Raw genomic sequence first — 27,915 nt, 5'->3', positions numbered from 1 at the left:
TGGTGTGTGTGTGTGGTGTGTGTGTGGTGTGTGTGTGTGTGTGTGTGTGTGTGGTATGTGTGTGTGGTGTGTGTGTGTGGTGTGTGTGTGTGTGTGGTGTGTGTGTGTGGTGTGTGTGGTGTGTGTGTGTGTGGTGTGTGTGGTGTGTGTTGTGTGTGGTGTGTGTGTGTGTGGTGTGTGTGTGTGTGTGGTGTGTGTGTGTGGTGTGTGTTTGATTATTATTGGTTGTTGTGTTTGTGTTATTGTTGTTATTGTGGTTATTATTATTGTGTGGTGTTATTAGTTAATGTGGTATTATTATTATTATTGTTGTGTGTGTTGTTGTTATTTTTGTGTGGTGTGGTGTGTGTGGTGTGTGTGTGTGTGTGGGTGTGTGGTGTGTGTGGTGTGTGTGGTGTGTGTGTGTGTTGTTTTGGTTAGTGTTGTATTATTATTGAGTTATTATTATTATTGATTGTGTGGTGTGGTTATTGTTATTATTGTAGTTATTTTATTATTATTATTATTATTATTATTATTATTATTATTAGTTATTATTATTATTATTAGTTATTATTATTATTGGAGTTATTATTATTGATTATTATTTATATTATTATTATTATTAATTTTTTATTATTATTATTATTATTATTATTATTTATTATTATTATTATTATTTATTATTATTATTATTTTTATTATTGTTATTATTATTATTATTATTATTATTAGTTATTATTATTATTATTGTGTATTTATTAGGTGTATTGTTTGGTGTATTATTAGTTATTATTATTATTATTATTATTTTATTATTATTATTATTATTATTATTATTATTATTATTATTATTAAGTATTATTGTGTATTATTATTATTATGTGTGTGGTGTGGTGTGTGTGTGTGTGTGGTGTGTGTGGTGTGTGTGTGTGGTGTGTGTGTGTGTGGGTGTGTGTGTGGTGTGTGGTGTGTGGTGTGTGTGTGTGGTGTGTGTGTTGTGGTGTGTGTGTGTGTGTGTGTGTGGTGTGTGCAGAAACAATATAGGTAGTGTATTATCTGCCGCGGCGCCTGCGTGTCGCCTCCTGCCCGTGATGAGTTTCTTATTCCACCATATTTCCTATTTCACAAACGGCGACACAGATAATAAAATGAACCATAAAATCCCCAGAAGAGAGACACAAGGTGAGCGTCGGCCGGCAGTAAAAGAGACCAACTCTTGATGTTCAGGTGATACTTGGTGGGTGGAGTGGAGGGAGGACTGACGCGGTAACCCTCCGTATTTGAGGGACTCCGAGTCCACGTGCTAGCCAGCTCAGTCACCCCTCAGCGTTGGCGGAGCTATGTTACCTCTCTCCCTCTCCCTCACTCACGCCTACTGCTCGCTACCTCCACGCAACGTTGCGGTGCGCCTGTGTGTTCACGCTATTGTCAACATCTATTTTTAGGATGTCAGTGATTATTGTACAGAACTGATACTGAACCATCACTCTGATAACCTTATATTGAACTTTGATAATCGATTCCTGAAGAGTTAATCAATTATTGAGTGAAACGAGGAGCATTAACACCCTCAGTGAATTATGGAGTGAAGTTCCTTAACATCGATAAGATGAGATGACAGAATGGATGTTGTTACGCTTACTTAAACCTAGAGTGAGAGTGTACAGTGAACACTAAAGGATGGGTCACTCGTTCACCCCTTCCCTCCTCACCTCTCCTGACCCACACGAGAAATAATGTAACACAGATATGGAGATCAACACAGGAACCCAAAAGTTTGTCCGTTTGGTCCTGTTGCCCGTGATGTTCCTCGCCACCATAACAGGTAAGACACACACACAACTTTCCTCGTTGTCTACTAATAAGGACGGAATAATGATAACACCTTAACATATTGTTTTAGATGATGGTGCAAGATGATTTATGATCCAGACTCGTAATTGTGGCCATAATTCAATGTGTGTGTGTGTGTGTGTGTGTGTGTGTGTGTGTGTGTGTGTGTGTGTGTGTGTGTGTGTGTGTGTATTGGGGTATAGGAACAGGCTGTGATGATGATGATCCGTATTAAAAGTTTGATCCTTACACACATACACACACAACAAAATCACCTACAAACACAAGCACACCACACACTACATACTGTAGCTACGTCACCACCCCCACATACACACACATTCTTCATACCTGCGTGTCCTGTTTGCATTATGTAAGTGAAAAATATAATTAAAAAGCCTATTAACACTGGATAAAAGTCTTTCACTTGTAAAAAAAAGTTTGTTAGCTGTAAAATATTTTGTAAAGCCTATAGTGACATACCAAAGTTTGTAAACTCTGTAATCTTTGGTAGACTGTAATGAAAACGTCTGTAAATTCTGTAAAAAAAATCCTATAAACTTTGAAGAAAAGCCCTTACTGTAAGTCCTGTAAATGTGTGTAAACTCTGTAATCGTCTGGAAACTTCAAATATCCCGCAAACTATGTAAATTAACATCACTAAACTTTTACAGCATCTCGTAAATCGAAACTAAATCTGTAAACAGTAAAATAATGCATATGTAAAAAAAATTATCCATAAACTTCAAAAATCGTCTGTAAACTGAAAATCGTCTGTAATCCGGATAAAAACTATAGTAAACAGGAATCAATCAATAACCCTGAAAGAAAGTTTGTAAAATATCCCATAATTCCTCAAAACCTCATTAAATCGTCAAAAATCACCCGTATACCACAAACAACGTACGTAAATAACAGAAATAAGTACGTAAATAAAAAAATGCGTAAATAACAGAAAAAAGTACGTAAATAACAAAAAAGCACAAAAACAACAAAAAGTACGTAAATAACAAGGGCATAAATAACAAAACACGAATGTAAACGGGAAACACAAAACGTAGGTAAATAATGAAAACAAGTTAAAACATAAAAAAGTCCATTAATAACAAACAATAACAAAAAAACGAGCGTAATTAACACAAATAATAACAAGCACTAAAATAAATAACAAAAGAGCTTACATAAATAACAAAAATACCGCACCTAATCACAATACCGCCTAAACCACCAATACCGCACCTAAACCACAAAACTGCACCCTAAACCACAAAAAACGCACCTAAACCAAAACAAAACGCACTTAAACCACTTAAAACCGCACTTAAACCACAAAAAACGCATCTAAACCTAAAACACACCTAAACCAAAATAACGCACCTAAACCACAAAAAACGCACCTAAACCAAAACAAAACGCACTTAAACCACTTAAAACCGCACTTAAACCACATAAAACCGCACCTAAACCACAAAAAACATACAAATTCTATAAATTCCTTGAAAAACGTCAGAATAAGATGCATACAACAGAGAAACAAGTTGGTCTCACAATGCTAGATATGATCAAGGGGCAGACATATAAACTGTATATATAATTACTTGACGGTATTCTAACACATGATGGACGTCTCTGCCTTAATTGACGTCCAGATTAATTGTTTTTCTCATCTAAACAACATCAAATAAACCTTTTAGTGTGTGTGTGTGTGTGTGTGTGTGTGTGTGTGTGTGTGTGTGTGTGTGTGTGTGTGTGTGTGTGTGTGTGTGTGTGTGTGTGTGTGTGTGTGTGTGTGTGTGTAGTTAGGCCAGTAAAGTGACATACTGCAGTAGCATCATAAAATCGACCTTTCACCACCCTCTATATTACGTTTGTAGACTAGTGTAAACTTTGTAAAAAAAACACAACAAACTACACCAGCGTTTGTAAACTTTGTAAAAAAATATCCTTAAATTGTGAAGAAAAAAACGTTTGTGAACTAAAAAACAAAAAGCCTGTAAACTCCATGAACAGCCTGTGAGGTTAATAGCACAGCCAGTAATCACTGTAAAACGTATGGAAAATATAGGAAACTCTTAAACAAAAGTAAATGTTTTTCAACTTTGTAAAAAAACTGTAAAATATGAAGAAAAAATGTGTAAAAAAACGTTTGTAAATTCTGTAAAAAGCGTCTGTAATGTCTGTAAACAAAATTAGTAGATTATTAAGATATTAGTAAACTGTAAAACGTCTACAAACTTTGTAAAAATGTCTGTAAACTCTGTGAAAACGTCTATATATCATAAAATAACATTAATGATAAAAATTCTCAAAACTATAAAAGAAAGTCTGTAAATTGTTAAAAAACGTTAATAATTGAGATTTTTTGTAGACAGTAAAAAACGTAAATGAGAAAAAAAAATCAAGAAACTGTAAAAATAAACGTTTATAAAATCTGTAAAAAAATATCCGAAAACTTCAATAACATCTGTAAACTGACGTCCATATTCCCTCTTAACTAGCATTTCATCTTCATCTCTTTATCATCTTCTCACCATATTCCTTTTCTTGTTCCTCTTCTCTCTATTTAATACCATCTACTCTTCCTCTTCTCTTCTTCCTTTCCTCTCTCTGTATAACACCTTCTCCTCTTGTTCCTTGTCTCTCTCTATAGCTCTTCCCTTACTCTCTTTATTCCACCTATTCTTCGTCCTTCTCCCACTCTTCCTCCCTCTCTATAACACCACCCCTTTCTTCCTCTTCCTCCTTTCTATTTATAATTCCTTCTCTTCCTCTGCCTTTTCCTCATTCTCTTCCTTCATTATATATCTGACTGATTTTCTAACTTTCTTGCTGACTTTCTAATTGACTTTCTAACTGCTTTCTAACTTTCGTATTGACTTTTTAACTGCTGTCTAACTTTCTTATTGACTTTCCAACTGATCTCTAACTTTCTTATTTACTTGCTACCTGACTTTCTTATTGAGGTTCTACCTGACTTTCTTACTTACTTCCTGACTTTCTACCTAACTTTCTCATTGACTTTCTAACTGCTTTCTTATTGACTTTCTATATAACTTTCTTAGTGACTTTCTACATGACTTTCTACCTAACTTTCTTATTGACTTTCTACATGACTTTCTACCTAACTTTCTTATTGACTTTCTAACTTTCTTATTGACTTTCTACCTGACTTTCTTATTGAATTTCTACCTAACTTTCTTATTGACTTTCTTATTGGCTTTCTTACTTTCTAACTGACTTTCTAATCCATTCGAAAGGTCTCACGGGTCATGGCACCTCAACACCCAGCGGAGGAACGTAGTGAAAAAATCCCCCCCCCCCTTTTTTTAAGTGGATCCCTGAAGACCTAGACTAGTCGAGCGTTTGTTGGAGTGTTGGAGAGTGATGGGGAGTGATGGAGAGTGTTGGAGAGGGTTGAGAGTGTTAGGGAGTGATGGGAAGTGTTGGAGAGTGATGGGGATTGATGGAGAGTGTTGAGGGTGTTGGAGAGTGTTGGAGAGGGTTGGGAGTGTTAGGGAGTGATGGGAAGTGTTGGAGAGTGATGGGGAGTGATGGGGGTGTTGGAGAGTGTTGGAGAGTGTTAGGAATTGTTGGAGAGTGATGGGGAGTGTTGGGGAGTATTGGGGGGTGTGCTGGAGTGTTGGGGAGTGATAGAGGTGTTGGGCGATGCAGTGTTGGAGAGTGTTAGAGTGTTGAGGTGTTGGGAGTGTTGGAGAGTGTTGGAGGTGTTAGGGAGTGATGGAGTGTTAAGGTGTTGGATAATGTAGTGGTATTTAGAGAGTGTTCGAGGTGTTGGGGAGTGTTGGAGTGTGTTGGGGGTGATGGAGTGTTAGGGGTGTTGGACAATGTGAGTAGTGTTGGAGAGTGTTCGAGGTGGGGAGTGTTGGAGAGTGTCAGGGGGGGTGATGGAGTGTTAGGAGTGTGTAGGGACAATGTAGGTAGTGTTGGAAGTGTTCGAGGTGTTGAGGTGTTGGGGAGTGTTGGAGAGTGTTGGGAATGTTGGAGAGTGTTGGAAGTGTTCAAGGGGTGATAGAGTGTTAGGAGTGTTGGGAAGTGTTCGAGTGTTGGAGAGTGTTGGAAGTGTTAGGGAGTGTTGGAGAAGTGTTAGAGTGTTTAAGATGGTGGGGTGTTAGTGTTAGTGTTAGAGAGTTTGGGCGAGTGTTAGGGAGTGTTGGAGGTGTTGGAGAGTGTTGGGGAGTGTTGGAGAGTGTTGGAGGGTGTGGGAGAGTGTTAGGGAGCGTTCGAGAGTGTTGGGGAGTGCTGGAAAGTGTTGGGGGTGTTGGAGAGTGTTAGGAGTGTTAGTGTTGAGGAGTTTTGGCGAGTGTCAGGGAGTGCTGGAGGTGTTGGGGAGTGTTGGAGAGTGTTAGGGAGTGCTGGAGGGTGTTAGTTAGAGCTGGGGAGTGTTAGTGTAGAAAAGCGGAAAGGAATATTGAGAAGGATTGAGAAATATTGGAGAAATAGTTGAGAAAAGTTGAAGATCTTTAGAGTAATATTTACGTCTTTGTCACAGCGGCCTGTTGGTCTAGTGGTATGATTCTCGCTTAGGGTGCGAGAGGTCCCGGGTTCAACTCCCGGACAGGCCCGAAGCGTTTTGTTGTTTTTTTGTTTTTTTGTTTTTTTTTAAGGTGGGGGTGAGGTTTTTATTACCGCCGGGAGTTATGACCTGTGACCCTGTTTTGTTGTAGCTATGGGGGCATTTGGAGGTCCTACCTACCTACCTATAATAGCTACCCAGGTCCTTATGTGAAAGTGAGTTGGTGACAGGGCGGGTATCTAAGTATTAAACAACAATGATAATGATGATGATGATGATGATGATGATAACAACCAAGATGGTGATGATGATGACGAAGATGACGATGATGGTGATGATGACGAAGATGACGATGATGGTGATGATGACGAAGATGAATATGATGATGATAATGATAACGACGACGATGGTGATGACGACGAAGATGATAATGATAATAATAAAAACGATAACGACGACGAAAATAATGATAATAATAATAATAATAATCGATAAACAGAAGACAGTGTAACTCTACCAAGCCTCATAGTGTTGACGTGAGCAACATCCCTTTATAATAAGCTTCATGTAGTAAGCTTCATGTAGTAAGCTTCATATTATCATTAAGTAAAAAATAAATAAAAATTAACCCTGCCGAGACAAGATAGTGCTATACCCGATACTATTTCGTTTCCTCAGGACTTTCTCTAAGTGACAAGCATTACCTGGATACTTGTGGTTAATGTAGCTGGTTAATTTGTTGTTAATGAGTAGATCAGAAATATGTGGGAATTGAATCTTTAAAATACCTGATTAAGTTTATTATGTTATGTCGTTTATTGACATCTGGTAAAACTGCGGATGTTGGGGTCTTGGTTAACATCTGCTACATGTGTGGTTAAAATCGTTGTTCATTTGTTTTGATGGACTGTTAATATGTTGGTGTATTTTATTTTATACCAGTCAGAGGTCGTGAGTGTTAACAGTTACTTAATTTAAAAGACTGTTTCGTCGTCATCAATAAACTGCATAAGTTAATAAAAAAAAATGTTAATCACACATTTACATCGATCAAAACGGTGGACCTAACCTAACCTAACCCTACCTACCCTAACCTACCCCTAACCTACCTAACCTAACCCTAATCTAATATCTCAATCTATTCAAATTAAACAGATTTTATCTCTCAGTCCCCCCCCCCCCAAAATTACAATACTTACAAAAATTTATTACGAAAACGTGTAAAATTTTTAATTGATATTTTTAAAGTCAGAATGAACACGACGCCGCTCACCTGTACATTATACATCACCAGGTTAATGAAGTAATGGTATATTAACATAATTAACAACACAATTTAATTATTAACATCCGGAAATACATAAGTGGAATCTCAGCCAAGAGCCATATGTTGAATTCCATTAATTGGTAAACGTCACAGTATTTTAATAACATTTAAGGAACACGTTACAGTATTTTAATGACATTTAAGGAACATTTCACAGTATTTTAGTAACATTTAAGGAACACGTCACAGTATTTTAGTAACATTTAAGGAACACGTCACAGTATTTTAATAACATTTAAGGAACATGTCACAGTATTTTAATAACATTTAAGGAACATTTCACAGTATTTTAGTAACATTTAAGGAACATGTCACAGTATTTTAGTAACATTTAAGGAACATGTCATAGTATTTTAGTAACATTTAAGGAACACGTCACAGTATTTTAATAACTTTTAAGGAACACGTCACAGTATTTTAATAACACTTAAGGAACACGTCACATTATTTTAATAACACTTAAGGAACACGTCACATTATTTTAGTAACACTTAGGGAACAAATCACAGTATGATATAGTAACGTTATCCTCATCTTACTAAATGGTTTACGTATAGATATCGTATAACAACTACTAACACAACCCGTATATAACATGTGCTTCAGGCTATCGTTGAGAAATATGTTCTGTTATGTTATTGACAATATCTCCCATGATATTAATTAATTGTTTTGTTTTTCACAGGTAAATGTACACAGGTAAATGAGTCCTTGATGTGTGTGTGTGTTTGATGGTAAATAATGAAAACATAATACACTATTTTAATTAAGTCTAGTTAGTGTCAGATGGCAAAAATTTGTTCTTTTTTTTATTTGATGTAATTAATAAAAAAATAATTTATATATATACGATGTAAATAAAGTTAAAATAAAAGTATATTTTGGTGTAGGAAATATTACTTACTGATGGTATTTTAATCTCTCGTGTCAGGAACATTTTATTCAAAGGTTATATACGACTATTGCCTTCCTTCAGGGTACAAACTATTCACAAGTGATCAGTACTGTAGCCCTTCGTGTCAGATTGTTGTTGATGATGTTGGAAAGACAATAGTGTTTGACTGACTGACTGACTGACTGACTGACTGACTGACTAACTAGAAGAATGCACTGAGTAACTTAAGAGGACTTTCATTTGACACAACTCATGACCAGTTGGTAGTTATTCGTGAGTGAAGGCATTATATCTTTCCAAGGCCATTACATTTAATCACGCCTCGGGAAATCGCTAAATTGTGTACCTCTGTTTATAAGCTTGTAACAACGTCTGATTTTTTTTACCACGTGTCATCCAAGCTGTGAAGGGCTGTCACGGAGAATAGTATTAAATTCACGAGTTTATGTGACTTTCGATCTACAGTAAGGTACACACTCACACCTACACTGAGGTATCTGGTACACACTCACACCTACACTATGAGGGTATCTGGTACACACTCACACCTACACTGAGGTATCTGGTACACACTCACACCTACACTGAGGTATCTGGTACACATTCACACCTACACTGAGGTATCTGGTACACACTCACACCTACACTGAGGTATCTGGTACACACTCACACCTACACTGAGGTATCTGGTACACACTCACACCTACATTGAGGTATCTGGTACACACTCACACCTACACTGAGGTATCTGGTACACACTCACACCTACACTGAGGTATCTGGTACACACTCACACCTACACTGAGGTATCTGGTACACAATCACACCTACACTGAGGTATCTGGTACACACTCACACCTACACTGAGGTATCTGGTACACAATCACACCTACACTGAGGTATCTGGTACACACTCACACCTACACTGAGGTATCTGGTACACAATCACACCTACACTGAGGTATCTGGTACACACTCACACCTACACTGAGGTATCTGGTACACAATCACACCTACACTGAGGTATCTGGTACACACTCACACCTACACTGAGGTATCTGGTACACACTCACACCTACACTGAGGTATCTGGTACACACTCACACCTACACTGAGGTATCTGGTACACAATCACACCTACACTGAGGTATCTGGTACACACTCACACCTACACTGAGGTATCTGGTACACACTCACACCTACACTGAGGTATCTGGTACACAATCACACCTACACTGAGGTATCTGGTACACAATCACACCTACACTGAGGTATCTGGTACACACTCACACCTACACTGAGGTATCTGGTACACACTCACACCTACACTGAGGTATCTGGTACACACTCACACCTACACTGAGGTATCTGGTACACACTCACACCTACACTGACCAAAACATCAACAAAAGGTGTAAATCATAACGTAATTTCTTCTTCTTCTTAATATCCTGTCGAGTGTACAATAGTTTGCCGTATTTCAACTTGATTAATAGGTAATGAAACCGCTTCAATAATAATAAAAAAAAATACACATTCTTCTATCGTTTAACCTTTGACCTGTAGAATGTGAAGGAAAATACTTATATACTAATTAAATTCAAAGTCAATTATCCCCCGAAAAAAATAATGATCACTTAAGATTTTTTTATAGAAAGAAGAAAAACAAGAAAAAACAAAGTAAAACAAAACAAAATACTTCAAAACACACACACACACACACACACACACACACACACACATACATAAACAAACACACAATTATCTTATCTGACACATGAAAACGTCTCTTAGATTGGCTCATCAATAACAGGTAACTTCCGTAATTATCTCACCTCGCGCTGCCTCATTGTACAAGTTTAACTCCAACAAACAAATCCTCAATACAGTACTTCAGGTGTGTTAATGTATAGTACTTCAGGTGTGTTAATGTACAGTACTACAGGTGTGTTAATGTACAGTACTACAGGTGTGTTAATGTACAGTACTTCAGGAGTGTTAATGTACAGTACTACAGTTGTGTTGGTGTACAGTACTTCAGGTGTGTTAATGTACAGTACTACAGGTGTGTTGGTGTACAGTACTTCAGGTGTGTTAATGTACAGTACTTCAGGAGTGTTAATGTACAGTACTACAGGTGTGTTGGTGTACAGTACTTCAGGTGTGTTAATGTACAGTACTACAGGTGTATTGGTGTACAGTACTACAGGTGTGTTGGTGTACAGTACTACAGGTGTGTTAGTGTACAGTACTACAGGTGTATTAATGTACAGTACTACAGGTGTGTTAATGTACAGTACTACGGGTGTGTTTATGTACAATACTACGGGTGTGTTAATGTACAGTACTACAGGTGTATTAATGTACAGTACTACAGGTGTGTTGGTGTACAGCACTACAGGTGTGTTGGGAGTCGTTGTTCATATCTCCATTACACCGAGACTACAACTTGATCTAATTAACGTGGGGTGAGTGGGATTAGCTGCTCAGGTGATAAGAACATAAGAACATAAGAAAATAAGGGGTCTGCAATAGGCCGGTTGGTCTGTGCATGGCAGCTCCTGTCGAGAGTTACTACCACTCTCTATCATCCATGAATCTATCTAGCCTCCTTTTGAAACTTTCCAGAGTTCCCACACTTACTACAAAGTTGCTAAGCTTGTTCCACTCGTCCACCACCCTATTTGTGAACCAGTTTCTTCCTATCTCCCTCCTAAACCTAAACTTATCCAACTTGAATCCGTTGCTCCGAGTCCTATCCTGCTCGGATATTATAAGAACTTTATCTATATCCCCTTTATTGATTCATTTCACCCACTTAAATACTTCTATCATATCTCCCCGCACTCTTCGTCTTTCTAGTGAATGCAAGTTAAGTTTCTTTAACCTATCCTGATATGGAAGGTTTATAAGTCCCGGAATCATTTTTGTCATTCTTCGCTGCACCGACTCTAGTGAATTTATATCCATTCTATAATAGGGGCACCAGAACTGAACCGCATAATCGAGGTGCGGCCTGACTAGCGCAAGATATAGTTGCAATAAGACCTCTGCACTCTTGTTACTTACACTTCTAGATATAAAACCCAATACTCTGTTTGCCTTATTTCGAACATTAACCCACTGTTTTCTAGGCCGTAGGTCCGGGCTTACAAGTACCCCTAGGTCTCTTTCACAAGTCGACTTCTCTAGGTTGATGTTGTTAAGGCTGTATACATTATAAGTATTTGTTCTTCCAATATTAAGTATGCTGCACTTGCTGGTGTTGAATTTCATTTGCCATTTTTCAGGCCACCTCTGCAGTTTATTTAGATCCTCCTGTAATGCATTTGCATCCTGCCCTGAATTAATTTGCCGCCCTATTTTGGTGTCATCCGCAAACTTGCTTATGTCACTGCTGATCCCAGTATCTAGATCTTTTTTGTAGATTATGAACAAGAGTGGGCCTAGTACTGACCCCTGGGGAACCCCACTGGTTACACGGTCCCACTCAGATTTAACACCATCTACACTGACCCTCTGCGTTCTATCGGTGAGCCATGATTTTATCCAATTTAAAACTTTCTCCTCGATACCATGAGCCTTAATTTTTCTCAGAAGCCTCTGATGCGGCACTCTGTCAAATGCTTTGCTAAAGTCTAAGTAAATAACATCGTAATTTTCGTCATTATCTACTACCTCGAAGACTTTCCTAAAAAACGTTAGCAGATTTGTTAGACAAGATTTTCCCTTTGTAAACCCATGTTGAGAGTCGTAGATTAATTTGCTTTTCTCTAGATGCGATCGGATGCTATCTGCTATAATTGATTCAAGAAATTTCCCCACTACTGACGTCAAACTGATCGGCCGGTAATTTGACGCTGATGCTCTGTCTCCCTTTTTGAATATGGGTACTACATTTGCCTGTTTCCACAAGTCTGGCACAACTCCAGTGTCTAATGATTTTGTAAATAAGTTTAGGAGGGGTCTGCTAATCTGTTCCCTACACTCTTTCAAGACTCGAGGGAAAATTTCATCCGGCCCTGGGGATTTTGTTTTCTTTAGTTTATTTATCTTCTTAAGAACATCCTCTTTTCTGATAGTGATATTCTTTAATTTCTCTTCTTCCTTTCCCTTAAATATCAGTTCCACCTCTGGAATTTCATAGCAAATTTCTTCTGTGAAAACTGATAAGAAGTAGCTGTTCAATGATTTGCTTATTTCCTCACTGCCATTTATCACTTCTCCCCTCCCTGACTTTAAAGGCCCAACTTTGTCCTTGACCTTTGTCCTATATACCTGGAAAAATCCCTTGGGATTCACCTTGGATTCTCTTGCTATTTTGATTTCATAGTCTCTCTTTGCTTTCCTTACATTTTTCTTAACATTCCTAGATAGTTCATTATACCTATTTCTGAGCTGCTCCTCCCCTCCCTTTAATTTCTTATATATTCCTTTCTTTATTCCTATGTCATGTTTAAGTTTTCTGGTCATCCACCTTTGCTCATTCTTATTTGACCTAATTTTTCTGTATGGTATATTTTGTTCTTGTGCTTTATGTAGTATACTAGTGAATATATTATAGTCATGATCAATTGTTGTCATCTATGACCTCACCCCTTCCTACTGGGGACTGACTTGACTGTTCCCAGGTGACCTCACCTAGGTACCTTCTTAACCCCTGATAATCCGCCAACCGAAAGTTTGGGACTCTGACCATATTGTCATTGTTTTTCGTTTCTCAATTTAGGGTGAACCTGATTTCTCTGTGATCACTGTTACCTAGTTCTTCCCCTACTGTGATATCTCTGATAATATTTTCTTTATTTGTTAATACTAGGTCTAATATATTGTCACCTCTAGTAGGTTCTGTAATTAGTTGTTTCAAAAAATTGTCCTGTACTGCGTCTAGGAAGTCTTCAGATTCATAGTCGCCTACCCTGTTGTCCCAGTCAATATTTCTGAAGTTGAAATCCCCCATAATGCACAGGTTGTTATATTTTGCTGCCGTACTCATTTCCTGCCATATGGGCTGGAAATGAGTAGGGAGCGGGGGTGAGTGGGATGAATTGTTCAGGTGATGGGAGTGGGGGACAGTGGGAGAGAGCCATAACTCACCCCTCACCATTAAAACGTGTCAACATACCCCGGCCGCCAGACTCACCCGTAAACATGGGCCCTATAGTGTTGATGGTGAACAAATAAAACATTCAACGCTTATGATGGCGCTTCTGTCACACCCCCAATGGCGCATAGAAAATATAATATATATACATCTATTATTTCTCTTCTAATGGCACCGTAAATTTCTCATTAATATTCGTTCTGTTTTATTCCTTTGGTTTTTTCTTTTCGTTCACAGGTACAAGGGAGGAACTTTGCGTTCATAGCGACACTGTGTTCCAAATACTGTACTACTACCTTGGTGTAACTATGGTATTCAAGACCTATTCGTGGGTTAAAGGCCGTAGTGTTCTCCTCCGGTCTACTGTATGAGTGTGTGGGTTCGCTTAGTGTGAGTTAAACTGGTGTGTGTTAAGGAGAATGTCTTCCTCAGGGTAGTAACCAACTCTGTACAGTAAATGACACAACAGATATCCCAAGACATTATAAAGAGAAGAATAAGACGTAGGTAATTATTAAATATTCACCTGTACACCTAATTGATGGTTTAATACGAGAAGTAAACAGGTATATGACGTGATGTACACATTCACCTGTTGCAAATCTGTCCGATTTCGTCCTGAGTTTATTCATAATCGTCGGGATGACCGTTTCTGACGAGAAAGATATTTAGCTAAATTGTATAAAGATACATACATTCATTATTTCAAACATGAGCACGTAAGAAGTTTATCAGAAATCTTATACATGAATTAACTGTTAAACTCAGGTCACAAATTCACGCTTTCGGAGGACGCATTTAATATATACTTATTTTTACTCACAATAAGGCATACTAAGACAAATTACGTATCAGTAATACTACATTATGCAAAAACTAACATTTTAATAGATAAAAATCACATTGAAATATTACACAGCTGTCAGCAGAGGCGGGAAATATGACTGCAGATGACTTCTGGTACACGACTTTTGGACTTTCCCAGAGAGCTCTCTGCTTTAACTCCAATACTACAATATGTTGTCTACTCTCGCATCAGCAGTAATGGAGAATTTGTTACCAGAGTTTAACAGTTAATTCATGTATAAGATTTGTGATAGACTTCCTACGTGCTCATGTTTGAAATAATGAATGTATGTATCTTTATATAATTTAGCTAAATATCTTTCTCGTCAGAAACGGTCATCCCGACGATTATGAATAAACTCATTTAGAAATACATCATTACTTCAGGACAAAATCGGACAGATTTGCAACGGCCAATTAGCTGTAACTCTTGAGGAGGGGGCGGGCATCTCTTCTCAGCTTGGAAAAAAATCACTAAAAAGCCATAGACCGTCAACAACGCTTTTGGTTTTTACACTCTCTACCTCGTATTAACTCTGCTGAAGCTCTGCCAGAGTCTCGAAATGTTTACTTATGTTTAGGTGAATTTCTCAGTCGCCTGCTTAATCTCTCTCTCTCTCTCTCTCTCTCTCTCTCTCTCTCTCTCTCAACACAATATAGCCCATACGGTGATTGATATCAAGAACCAAGGGGCCGAATCTTCCTCCAAGTTCCATGCTTAAAATATCGCCCCTCGTTACTCTACTGTTTCCTCTAACTAATTTACTGAGGTTTTATTCATTTTAATCATTGTTATTTTCTTTCTTGTTTTTGATTTAACATTATTTTACCATACTTAAAAAAATATTATTATTATTATTATTATTATTATTATTATTATTATTATTATTATTATTATTATTATTATTATTATATTGGTTAAGGATATAAGTGGGTATCCCGCCAGACCTCAACACACGGGACGTAATTCACTTTCCACTCTACTGCTTCTAATCTTCACGGCTTTCATGTCTCTCAGATGATATTCTCTCATCTCTCATTATCTCACTGCAGGGTACCCTTCACCTCTCCTCCCCTGGTCTCTTTAGTATCTACCACCCTCCCTCTCCCTTTACCCATCCTTTCTTCCTCCCTCTCCCTTTACCCATCCTTTCTTCCTCCCTCTCCCTTTACCCATCCTTTCCTCCTCCCTCTTACCATTCCTGCTTTCTCCTGTTCACTAAAATTACCAAAGTTTGCCTCTTTGATTTCTACATGTCAGCTCATTCGCATGTTTTTCTTTGTACTATCTCTCTCTCTCTCTCTCTCTTTTCTTTCACCCTCTCACTCGTCTCTGATTCCTCTCACGCTTTCATCAGGCTTAGTCTTAGTATTTTTTTAACATACGCCTTCAATGTTGACTAAAAACCTTCCTTAGTCAATGGGAGATGAGAGGGTTTATTCCACACACACACACACACACACACACACACACACACACACACACACACACACACACACACGACAACAGCAGCGGTGTTGATGGTGACATATTATCACTATAACGAGGTAGACGAAGTTCCCCGAGCTTTGGACACGCCATTAAGCATTTCCACTCAGCGCCATTACCCAGACGCCCTGAAACACCGCCATTATGAAATAATTTATTCATGCTAAATGTCACTCACCCAGGTGCCATGAAAAGGGAGTGTAGGGACCTTATGTAAATTACCTAGTTGTTTGCTTAACGAGAACGACAAAAAAGAAGAAAAGAGAATAGGTGGAGAGAGAGAGAGAGAGAAAGTAAGATAATTTTAGTCGGCCGTGGTAATCAGAACGTTAATGGGTAGGTTTGGCGTTGTCGTGAGGAGGACCAATTTTACATATCAAGTATATATGTATGTAAGTTGGGTATGAATGAATATATATATACAAAAAATACTAACGTGGAATTTTTACACAACACACACACACACACACACACACACACACACACACACACACACACACACACACAGTTCCTAACTTAATCGGACTTGTTCAGGATCGCACACGAGAATAAAATCTAGTGTTTGTGTGACATTGAGCGTGACGCCTCGCTTGGGTCCTCCTGAATTATTAACAGCTTAAGATTGATTTCTGCTGGAGGAAGAGGGGGGGGGTGGATCTCTGTAAAGGCAACACCACGGATAATCCTCCTGCGGCTGAGAAAATTATCCAGTGGTCACAGCTGTCGTGCGGTAGTGAGTGGCGACTTGACACACACACACACACACACACACACCCTCTCTCTCTCTCTCTCTCTCTCTCTCTCTCTCGTTAAAGATCTCTCTAAATTTTACTCTTAGGCGTCAAGTTCTTAGAATAGACTCACTCGCTCTCATCAAAGTTAAGAATACAAGAAGCTAAAACAAAAAGTCTTCACCGTGCGCCCCTCATCTGGACCTTCTTCAAATGAGAGGTGGCGCGGACACAACACGTACTTATAGGCGTGAGGTCCTCAATACCCTGGACCTTCGTCACCCAAGTGAGACCCACCTACAGGAAGAGGTTCTGACGAGTTCCTGAAGGCGAGGAAAGCGAGCCGGAGAATCTGATAAGGATTTAGGGAATTGCCTGCAGGTAAGATACGCACAACTGGGTGAGAAGCTGGAGGAGTAAATCTGACGATACACAGAACTTGGTGAATTATTGCACGACGGGGAAGAGAGGAGGACACACCCGGGGGATTATGGCGGCAGTGACTCTTTAGCAGCGTCGAGAAGGAAGGATTTTAACAAGATCTTTTGTGCTGAATCACGCCAAGAGAACGACCCTAGACACAGAATAATTATCTATTTATCCAATTATATGTTTTCTACACCACGGTCATGTAAAATTATATTACGTAAAAGTGAAGACCAAAAAAACACCATGAATAATTTAACTCTTGCATTTTTAATTACGGATTGTTAGAGGTTTATAACGTAAATATAACGGTATAATTCTCACTCAGGCACTGGACGCTAAAGAGCATAACCAGGAGAGATGAGGAAATTAGACCCCCCCCCCAAAAAAAAATCAATAAAAAAGATATAAACATGATCATACTAAAGATAATTTCAATAATTAGCTGGATTAGAAAAAATAACCTAACCTAACTTAACCTAACCAACTACAAGTGTTCTGTGACCGTAGTTGTGATTATAAGAAGTAAATAAATAAACAATTAATCACTAACAGTGTGTGTGTGTGTGTGTGTGTGTGTGTGTGAATAATAATAGTAATAATAAACGGTTTATTAATAGAGTTGCAGCCGGTGGCTGAAAATATACAGACTTACATTTGATTGTGTGTGTGTGTCAAAACCAAACTTTCAACAAATTATCACCAACGTAAGCACATACTTGTCAACCACCAGCGAGACAAGACGTGCCCTGAAGGCGCTCCCAGTTTGAGCAGCCAGGCCGAGTCTGTTTCTCCCCCCCCCCTCCCCCTGCTATATCCCAACGCCCTACCAGCCTTACTACACCGGGATCTATTCAGCACAACATTAAAGTGATCAGTGAACGATTGACTACCAAACAGTGTTCCTACAGTGCACTCCAAGGAAAAGCAGAAAAACACAGCAGTGTAATACGAGTGTGGCTGGATCTGACCTAACCTGACCTGACCTCACGGCTTCAATTAACATAAAAACATAAGAATGGAGGAAACTGCAGCGGGCCTATTGGCCCATACTGGGCAGTCCCGTTTACACCCAACCCCTATTGCTCATATAAGCATCCAACCTATGTTTGAAGTCATTCAGCGTATTCGAGTTAATGATGATATTTGGTAACTTGTTCCATTCATCCACTACTCTGTTTCCAAACCAGTGTTTACCTATTTCACGCCTAAATCTAAATTTGTCTAATTTAAAACCATTGTTACGAGTTCGCTCCTGGTTGGATAGTTTGAGTACCTTTGTAATGTCCCCTTTGTTTAGCCCTGACTTCCACTTATACACCTCTATCAGGTCGCCCCTCGCTCTACGTCTTTCGAGGGAGTGTAAATTAAGATGCTTTAACCTGTCTCTTTACTCAAGGTTCCTAATGCCCGGGATTAGTCTTGTCATTCTCCTCTGAATTCTTTCCAATGATTCTATATCCATTCTGTAATACGGTGACCAGAACTGAACTGCGTAATCCAGGTGTGGTCTCACAAGAGCAAGATACAGTTTTAGGATGACCTCGCTAGTCTTGTAACTAACACTCCTTTGTATGAACCCAAGTACTTTATTTGCCTTGTTACGAGCAAAAACACATTGTTTACTTGGCTTAAGGTTCCTACTTATCATTACTGCTAAATCTCTCTCGCAGTCGGATTTCTCTATGGCATCGTTGTTCATCTGGTATCTGGTTTCCCTGTTTACATCTCCTATACTGAGTACTTTACATTTGTCCACGTTGAATTTCATCTGCCATTTTTCAGACCATTCGAAAAATGTGTTTAGATCTTCCTGTAGTTTTGCTGAGTCCTCATCAGATTTAATAACACATCCCATTTTAGTGTCATCAGCAAATCTACTTATGTTGCTGTCTATGCCGATATCTATGTCGTTTATGTATATAATAAATAATAATGGTCCAAGTACTGAGCCTTGGGGAACTCCACTTGTGACGTTGCTCCAATGGGACTTAGTGCCATTAATGCTCACTCGCTGTTTCCTGTCCTGTAACCACGCCTTAATCCATTTAAGGATGTTACCTTTGATGCCATGAGCTTCTACCTTTCTAATTAGTCTTTCGTGGGGGACTCTGTCGAAGGCTTTGCTAAAGTCGAGATATACCACATCATAATTGTGCCCCTCGTCCACCGATTCGAAAACTGATGAAAAGAATGTTAATAGATTAGTTAGACAAGAACGTCTGCTTGTGAAGCCATGCTGGGAATTATTGATCAATCGGTGCTTCTCCAGGTGATTTCGAATAGTTTGAAATGATTGCTTCCAGTAATTTGCCTACTATTGATGTTAGACTGTTTGGGCGGTAGTTAGAGGATAGTGATCTATCCCCCTTCTTGAAAATCGGTATTACATTCGCTATCCTCCAGGATTTTGGTACTACACCTGTTTTTAAGGGCATGTTAAACAACTTTGCTAAGGGCATACTAAGCTCTTCCTTACATTCCTTTAATACTCTGGCAAATATCTCATCGGGACCAGGTGACTTATTAGGCTTTAGTTTGTCTATTTGCTTACTAACATCGTTATTAGTCACTACTATCTCGCTTAATTTGTTTTCTTCACTATCTCTGAATAGAGTCAGTGCCTCGGGTATCATGTTTAAATTTTCGGTGGTGAAAACTGTTGAAAAATATTTATTCAAATTATTGCTCATTTCTCCGTCGTTATCAGTGAGCTCGCCGGTATCTGACCGTATTGGTCCAATCTTTTCTCGTGTTTTAGTTTGATACATTTGGTAGAATCCTTTGGGGTTTGTCTTCGCCTCCCTTGCTATCCTTACCTCATTATTCCTCTTGGCTTTCCTTATCTCGGTTTTAACCCTACTCGCCAATATCTTATAATAATCCTGGAGGTAAATTTCGCCACGCTTTATCCTTCTACCTGTAGCCTTCCTTTGGCCAATGATGTTTTTTAAATAATTATTTATCCATTTAGGGTCATTGTTGTCTGATCTGAGTTTTTTGTATGGTATGTTCTGCCTTTGTGCATTAAGTAACTCATTATTTAAATTGTTGTGGAACTCGGCAGTCTCAGATGTCGTTATCAGGTCTGAGTCATCTGTCAGGTTCACGGCCAAGCGCGACACCCCCTCTCTCAGCTGCCTCTTTAAACTGTCAAAGTTTGCCCTTCTAAAATCTGGTACTTCAGTGGAATTTTCCTTACGTCTGCCCTGAAAATCTAACTGGAATCGAATTTCTTTGTGATTGCTGTAGCAAATTCGTTCCCTACCTCAACATTGCTAATGAGGTTTTCTCTGTTCGACAGAACTAAATCGAGTATATTATTACCTCAGGTGGGTTCGGTTATATGTTGACTAAGGAAACAGTCCTGGATCGTCTTGAGAAAATCCTCTGATTCTGAGTTACCCGTAAGGTCAGTCCAATCTATTTGGCCAAGGTTAAAGTCGCCTACTATACAGACTTTGTTGTGTATGGAAGCCCTGCGCATTTCATCCCAGATAAGTCGCTCATTGACTCTATCAAGATTGGGAGATCTATATATTACTCCTGTGATTAATTTTTCCCTACCGTCGATTAATTCTATCCACATTGTTTCTGTATTCCGCTCAGTTTTTATTTCCTTATTTATTTCACACTTCAGATTATCCCTAACATAGATTGCTACTCCGCCTCCTTTCCTGGTCTGCCTATCGGTATGGAACAATTTGTAACCCGCAATTTGGTATTCGACCGGCAACTCGCGTGAGTCTAGGTTGATCCATGTTTCAGTGAATGCTATTATATCGATTTTTTCGGTACATACCAAGGCCCTAATATCATCCATTTTGTTTCTCATACTTCTACTGTTCGCGTAGTAGACATTTAAGTTAGTCGTGTTCTGAGTCCTCCCTTTACCGCGTTTAGTTTTAAACTCCCTGTTTAATTTAGTTTTGTCATCATTCCTAACACTATTTCCCTGTAATCTTTTACTTTGTTTACCCGCTCCCACTGCAGTTTCCCCCACCCCCGTGCCCATATGTTCCCCTAGCCTGAAGGATGAAGCACACTTGTATTGCCCCAAGCTACTGTCCTGGCCACGTGGCCACACACCTGCCCAACCGCATTCAGCCCATACGAGCACTAACTGATTGCTATAAGAACAGCCCAGTCCCAACCATTGTAAAAATTATCAACACCTAATTATTATATAGCATATTTGTATCACTTATGTTACCTGTATATCATTTATAAATCAAGAGACCCATTCCCCAATTATGTATAATTGTATAATTTCAGCCTTCCGGCTGCCATGCTCTTTCAATAAACCGTTAATTATTATTATTATTATTATTATTATTATTATACAGTCACACCCTTACACCGGCGCTCATTATAAACTTCCATCCATGTCAGATTAATTTTCTATCAGTTCTCACACCATTGAAACTTAGTTATAAATATACTTCCATCTTGGTGTATGGCTCTCTCTCTCTCTCTCTCTCTCTCTCTCTCTCTCTCTCTCTCTACAGCATGATAGCATCTTAATTTGCACTCCCTCGAGAGACGTAGAGCTAGGGGCGACCTAATAGAGGTGTATAAGTGGAAGGCAGGGCTAAACAAAGGGGACATTACAAAGGTACTCAAACTATCCAACCAGGAGCGAACTCGTAACAATGGTTTTAAATTAGACAAATTTAGATTTAGGCGTGAAATAGGTAAACACTGGTTTGGAAACAGAGTAGTGGATGAATGGAACAAGTTACCAAATATCATCATTAACTCGAATACGCTGAATAGCTTCAAACATTAGGTTGGATGCTTATATGAGCAATATGGGTTGGGTGTAAACGGGACTGCCCAGTATGGGCCAATAGGCCCGCTGCAGTTTCCTCCTTTCTTATGTTCTTATGTTCTTATGTATGTATGTATGTATGTATGTCTGTCTGTATGTATGTATGTATGTATGTATGTATGTATATATGTATGTATGTATTATTATTACTAGTTATTGTTATTATTATGGAAAATATCAGTTACGTTGGCATCCAGCCCCTTGAGGTATCACGAAACATAAGAACATAAGAATGGAAGGAAACTGCAGCGCTCCTATTGGCCCATACTAGGCAGCCCCGTTCACACCCAACACCCACATCGGTCCACCTAACTTATATTTGAAACTGAAATTATATCTGACAAAGCACCAGTAGAGTTCTTATGTCACTGGAGACTTTATGAGTGATATACCATAATAAAATCCACCTACTTGTCTGGGATGTTGGCAGTGAGGGTTAATGACTCTATGTGGCTGATATCTCCCGAAGCTTCACTCCTCAGCTGTTTGTCCACAACACTGTAAGAGAAACAATACATCATGCAACACTCGCAACACATCACTTTGTATCGGAGAAATCATTGGTTGCAAAACATTACTGTATAAATCATGGAAATTTTATATCAACTTTACCTTTTTGTATCCATAATGCATAACGATACAGCGTTTAATTACACTGTAGCGCTCTATTAAACCCAAGATCTATAGAAGAATTTAAACACTGATTAAACCAACATTATCAACTCCTCATTTGACGGAAAGATAACAGGTTGAAGGTTAGTCTTACAGTAGATGTGAGACTCGGAGGTTAAGAGGTTAAGTGTCCGTATTTGGTGGCAAATTTAATGTTTCCCGTAGTGAAGATTTGCTCCTGCTCCCCCCCCCCTCGCCCACCGTAAAGCCAGGTAAAAGTTCGGCTGGAATATTTATATACTAATTTTTATAATAACTTTATACTTGAGGGTAAATGTATATTCATCTATTTATATGATACAGGTTATATCAATTCATAATAAGGTTCTGTAATTATAATGTATAACAATCACGATCACAAAATATGAGTTATAAATCTGATTATTAGTATGATTATAATTACTCTCATTTGTACGACCGGTATTGTTATTGTTAGTGTTATTATTATTATTATTATTATTACCCAGTACATGAAGGTAAATGACATAGTGACAACGACTAACTTTATATCATAACTTTTCTAACTTAACCTCATTAACTCACCAAGCTTAACCCACAACACACCAGACCCTTCCCTCAGTTAAGAGTATCACTGAAATACAAAGTGAACATGAGCTGTATCGAAAGTAATTACGTCCTTCCAAAAACCTGACCGAATTATTGATAAACCAAGTGAATTTCTCTTTCATTTTTACTTGTTTACGAATGTGTTTTGTTGACATTTGTTTTAACATTTCTTCGGTGTTTTCATGTTAAGCGTCATCACCATGTGTTGTTTTTTCGTCTCAGTGTTAATATTTTATCAGCTGGTAATTTAATTCTCTTAATTTTCCTACGAAGAAATAAAAATATTGTTTGTTTTACCGTAAGGAAGGTTAGAGAGAGAGAGAGAGAGAGAGAGACTAAAAGTGAGAGAGATATATAGCTAAAGAGATAAAGGGTAAAAATGTGAGATAGAAGGAGACAGAGAATGAGTAAAGGTGTGATTGAGAAGTAGAGAGAAAGAATGAAAATAAGAGAAAGATGGATAGATAAACAAAAATAAAGAGTGGAAGAGAGGTAGAGAGAAGGAGAGTTAGGTAAAGAGAGAAAGATCATAAGTAAGAGAGAGAGAGAGAGAGAGAGAGAGAGAGAGAGAGAGAGAGAGAGAGAGAGGCCATACATCACCCGGGTCGTGGTTTATCTAGCGCCATCACCCTCATGTAATATTAGGGTTTCGTGACGCCATTAAAGTGGTGTATTCTGAGGCCAAAAAATATTGAATTTTACTTTTACCGGTGAGAGAGAGAGAGAGAGAGAGAGAGATATGGCGATACGTTCATGTTATGGAACGAGGTGGATTACAACGCCAGGCACTGTTTTGAATGCTCGTGGTGGTGGTGATGAAAGCGAAGAAAAAAACACGACGTAGTGTTTAGTCTTGGTTGAGTACATGGAGAACAACGCCAGACGCTGATGATCGCTTGAGCTAGCGTCTGTTTAAGCCCACGGACCAGCAGCGGAGATAGAGAAGTTAAGGCATAATGACTCAACCAAGGTAGAGTTGTCAAGGCGTGAGTTAGGTGACCAGAAGTTGATAGATGGAAGGCAAGTTATAGGAGCTGGTGGGGAATTAACTCAATATGTGGGGAGGAAGTGTGAGATGGATTAGTGCAAGTTGCCGGGGTGTGAGGCGGAGCTACTGCTGGGGCCGCTGACGGAGGAGGTGCAGGAGAAGGGGTAGAGTGTAGTGAAGATCAGAGCCGGAGTGGATGGAGTGAAAGGGGAGGCAATAAAGTGGTGGATTAGTGTGATCTTGGATAGGGAAGTGGAGGAGGTGGAGGTAAAGATGAAGACTAATAAGAGATGGTGGACTGATGGAAAGTTGGGCACTGGGATTGGAGAAGCTTAGAATGGGAGTGTTGTTGTTATTATTTTTGTTATTGTTGTGTTGCTGTTGTTGTGTTGTTGTGTTGTTGTTGCTGTTTTGTTGTTATTGTTTTTGTTGTTATTGTTGTGTTGTTGTTGTTGTTGTTATTGTTGTGTTGTTGTTGTATTTTTGTTGTTATTGTTGCTGCTGTTGTTGTTTTTGTTGCAGTTTTTTCCTGAACCCCCCCCCCAAAAAAAAAAAATTGATATCGTTCAAAAAATCGCGATGTACAAAGAAAGTTACTGATGAATGGATGTCTCTAGCAGTTAATACAGGGAGAGTGACCCACATTATTAACTTAGCCTGAGAGAGAGAGAGAGAGAGAGAGAGAAGAGTTCCTAGTGAAAGAAGGAACTCTACTGGGAAGGACTTTACCTGGATAGCCTGTAATGTCACTATGCTTATTACAAAAAAAATATCGCGAAGGTAAAAAACAAGAATAGAAGTTTTAGTTAATTATGAGATATTGAATGTTAATGGGAGATAAATCCAGCCTCTGTTTCTGTTACTTTCTCTTTTTCTTTATCTTTCTCTCTTTCTCTTTATCATTCTCTCTTTCTCTTTCTCTTAATCATTCTCTCTTTCTCTTTTTCTTTATCTTTCTCTTTATCTTTCTCTTTCTCTTTCTCTTTTTATTCCTCTTTCTCTCGTTCTCTTTATCTTTCTCTCTCTCTTTCTCTCGTTCTCTTTCAATCTTTAATGTTATTTGGATGAACCGCCGACACAAGAGGACCGTGACCAATTTGACTCTGATGTTTAGCAATGGCTTCGGATAATTCCCCCCAAGAGGAAAGTTGTGTGGTATAATGAGGAGGAGGAAGAGGAGGTTATGAAAAGAAGGAACAAGGAGGAGGAGGAGGAGGAAGAGGAGGTTATGAAAAGAAGGAACAAGAAGGAGGAGGAGAGGAGGAGAGGAGGAAGGAGGTTATAGAAAGAAGGAACAAGGAGGAGGAGGAGGAGGAGGAGGGAGGAGGAAGGAAGAGGTTATGAAAAGAGAAGGAACAAAGGAGGGGAGCAAGGAGGAGGTTATGAAAGAAGGAACAAGAAGGAGGAGGAGGAGGAGAGGTTATGAAAGGAAGGAACAAGGAGGAGGAGGAGGAGAGAGAGGTTATGAAAAGAAGGAACAAGGAGGGAGGAGGGAGGAGGAAGAGAGAGGTTATAGAAAGAAGGAACTTCAGAAGGAGGAGGAGGAGGAGGAGGTTATGAAAAGAAGGAACAAGAAGGAGGAGGAGGAGGAGGGAGGAGGAGAAGAGAGGTTATAGAAGAAGGAACAAGGAGGAGCAGGAGGAGGTTATGAAAGAAGGAACAAGAAGGAGGAGGAGGGAGGAGGTTATGAAAAGAAGGAACAAGGAGGAGGAGGAGGAGGAAGAGTTATGAAAAAGAAGGAACAAGGAGGAGGAGGAGGGGAGGAAGAGGAGGTTATAGAAAAGGAACAGAAGGAGGGAGGGAGGAGGAGGAGGAAGAGGAGGTTATGAAAAGAAGGAACAAGAAGGAGGAGGAGGAGGAGGAGGAGGAGGAAGAGGTTGTAAGAAAGAAGGAACAAGGAGGAGGAGCAGGAGGGAGGAGGTTATGAAAAGAAGGAACAAGAAGGAGGAGGTTATGAAAGAAGGAACAAAGGAGGGGAGAGGGAGGAGGAAGAGGAGGTTATGAAAGAAGGAACAAGGAGGAAGAGGAGGAGGAAGAGAGGAGGTTATGAAAGAAGGAACAAGGAGGAGGAGGAGGAGGAGGAGGGTGGAAGAGGAGAAGGAGGAGTAGAGGGTGAATGAATGTTTAGGGAGGCAATAGTAATGGGGGTGTTAGTGGCGACAATTGCATACATACATACATACATACATACATACATACCTAGCCTCACCTACACGCAGCCACCCCCCTCAAACCACCCCACCCTTCACGCCCCCCACCCCCCCAAAAAAAAAAATCTTGACTAAAAATATACCCAATTTACCCTAAGGGGGAGGGGGGGAGGGAGGGGAGGGGGGATTCGTGGGAAGCTTTTTGTTTTGGATTAGAGAGAGGAAGAGAAAAGGAGGAATGATGAAAGAGAAAGAAAGCAGGGGATGGATAGATAGATAGATAGATAGATAGAGAGAGAGATAGAGAGAGAGATAGACAGATGGATGGATGGATGGATGGATGGATGGATGGATAGGAGGAAAACACAAACCGATCTCATTCCATCCTAGACCAACTGTTTCCTTCAGAGGAGGAGAGGAGAGGAGGAGAGGCGAGGAGGAGAGGGAGGGAGGCCGAGGAGAGGGAGGGAGGAGGAGAGAGGGAGGAGAGGAGGGGAGAGGGAGAGGAGAGGAGAGGGAGGCGAGGAGAGAGAGGAAGGAAGGCAGAGACGGAGGAGAGGAGGAGAGGAGAGGAGAGGAAAGGAGGCGAGGAGAGGAGAGGAGGGAGAGAGGAGAGGAGAGAGGAGGGAGGGAGGAGGGGCAGCGAGGAGAGGAGGGCGAGGAGAGGAGAGGAGAGGAGAGGAGAGGAGGGAGGGAGGAGAGGGAGGGCGAGGAGGAGGAGAGGGAGGAGGAGGGAGAGGAGGGAGGAGAGGCAGGGAGGAGGGAGGGGCCAGGGAGGCAGGAGAGGAGGGAGGAAGGAGGAGCGAGGAGAGGGAGAGAGGGGAGAGGAGAGGAGAGGAGGGAGGAGGAGGGGAGAGGAGGCGAGGAGGGAGAAGGAGAGGATGGGAGAGGAGAGAGAGAAGAGGAGGGAGAGGAGGGGAGAGAGGCAGAGAGAGAGGAGAGGAGAGAGGAGGAGGAGGATGGGAGGAGAGAGGAGAGGAGAGGAGAGGAGGGGAGGGAGAGGCGAGGAGAGGAGGAAGAGAGGAGGGAGAGGAGAGGAGGGGGAGGGAGGAGAGGAGAGGAGAGGAGAGGAGAGGGAGGGGAGGGGAGAGGAGAGAGGGGAGGAGGCGAGGAGGCGAGGAGGGGAGAGGAGAGGCGAGGAGAGAAGAGGAGAGGCGAGGAGAGGAGAGGCGAGGCGAGGAGAGTTGAGGAGAGGAAGTGATGAATCTTGTTTATTTATTTATTTATTAATTAATATTTTTTTGTGTTCCAGGTGTGATTTATCTATCTATCTATCTATCTATCTATTTGTTATTCCAGGTGTGATTTATCTATCTATCTATCTATTTGTTATTTCAGGTGTGATTTATCTGTCTATCTATCTATCTATCTATTTGTTATTCCAGGTGTGATAATTGGAATTCATTCATATTGTTAAAAACAATCATGGGTGTCTCTGATAAGAGTTACTGAACACGTGTATGGGATTAGTAGTTAAGTTGTTAGAATATAGTAATTAGGCTTTTAATTGATGTCTTTGGGGGGAGTTTTAGTTCATCAT

General features: G+C 39.8%; 1 protein-coding gene and 1 non-coding gene across 2 annotated transcripts in view; both read left to right on the top strand.

The window, feature by feature from the left end:
* The first annotated feature begins 1,307 nt into the window (after positions 1 to 1,307).
* LOC121864111 overlaps positions 1,308 to 27,915 on the top strand; it is a 57,393-nt gene continuing 30,785 nt past the window's right edge. The window contains exon 1 of the mRNA XM_042363025.1: positions 1,308 to 1,807. Coding sequence (XP_042218959.1) covers positions 1,732 to 1,807 — 76 coding nt within the window. The 5' untranslated portion in view covers positions 1,308 to 1,731. The remainder of the gene's footprint in view (positions 1,808 to 27,915) is intronic.
* Trnap-agg lies at positions 6,327 to 6,398 on the top strand. The gene has a single exon. It is a non-coding gene; the product is annotated as a tRNA-Pro (tRNA).

The sequence above is a fragment of the Homarus americanus genome, unplaced genomic scaffold (genome assembly GCF_018991925.1).
Source record: "Homarus americanus isolate GMGI-L3 unplaced genomic scaffold, GMGI_Hamer_2.0 scaffold26351, whole genome shotgun sequence".
Taxonomy (NCBI): domain Eukaryota; kingdom Metazoa; phylum Arthropoda; class Malacostraca; order Decapoda; family Nephropidae; genus Homarus; species Homarus americanus.
Note: the sequence above shows the minus strand (reverse complement) of the source record. Positions and strands in the feature narration are given on the sequence as shown.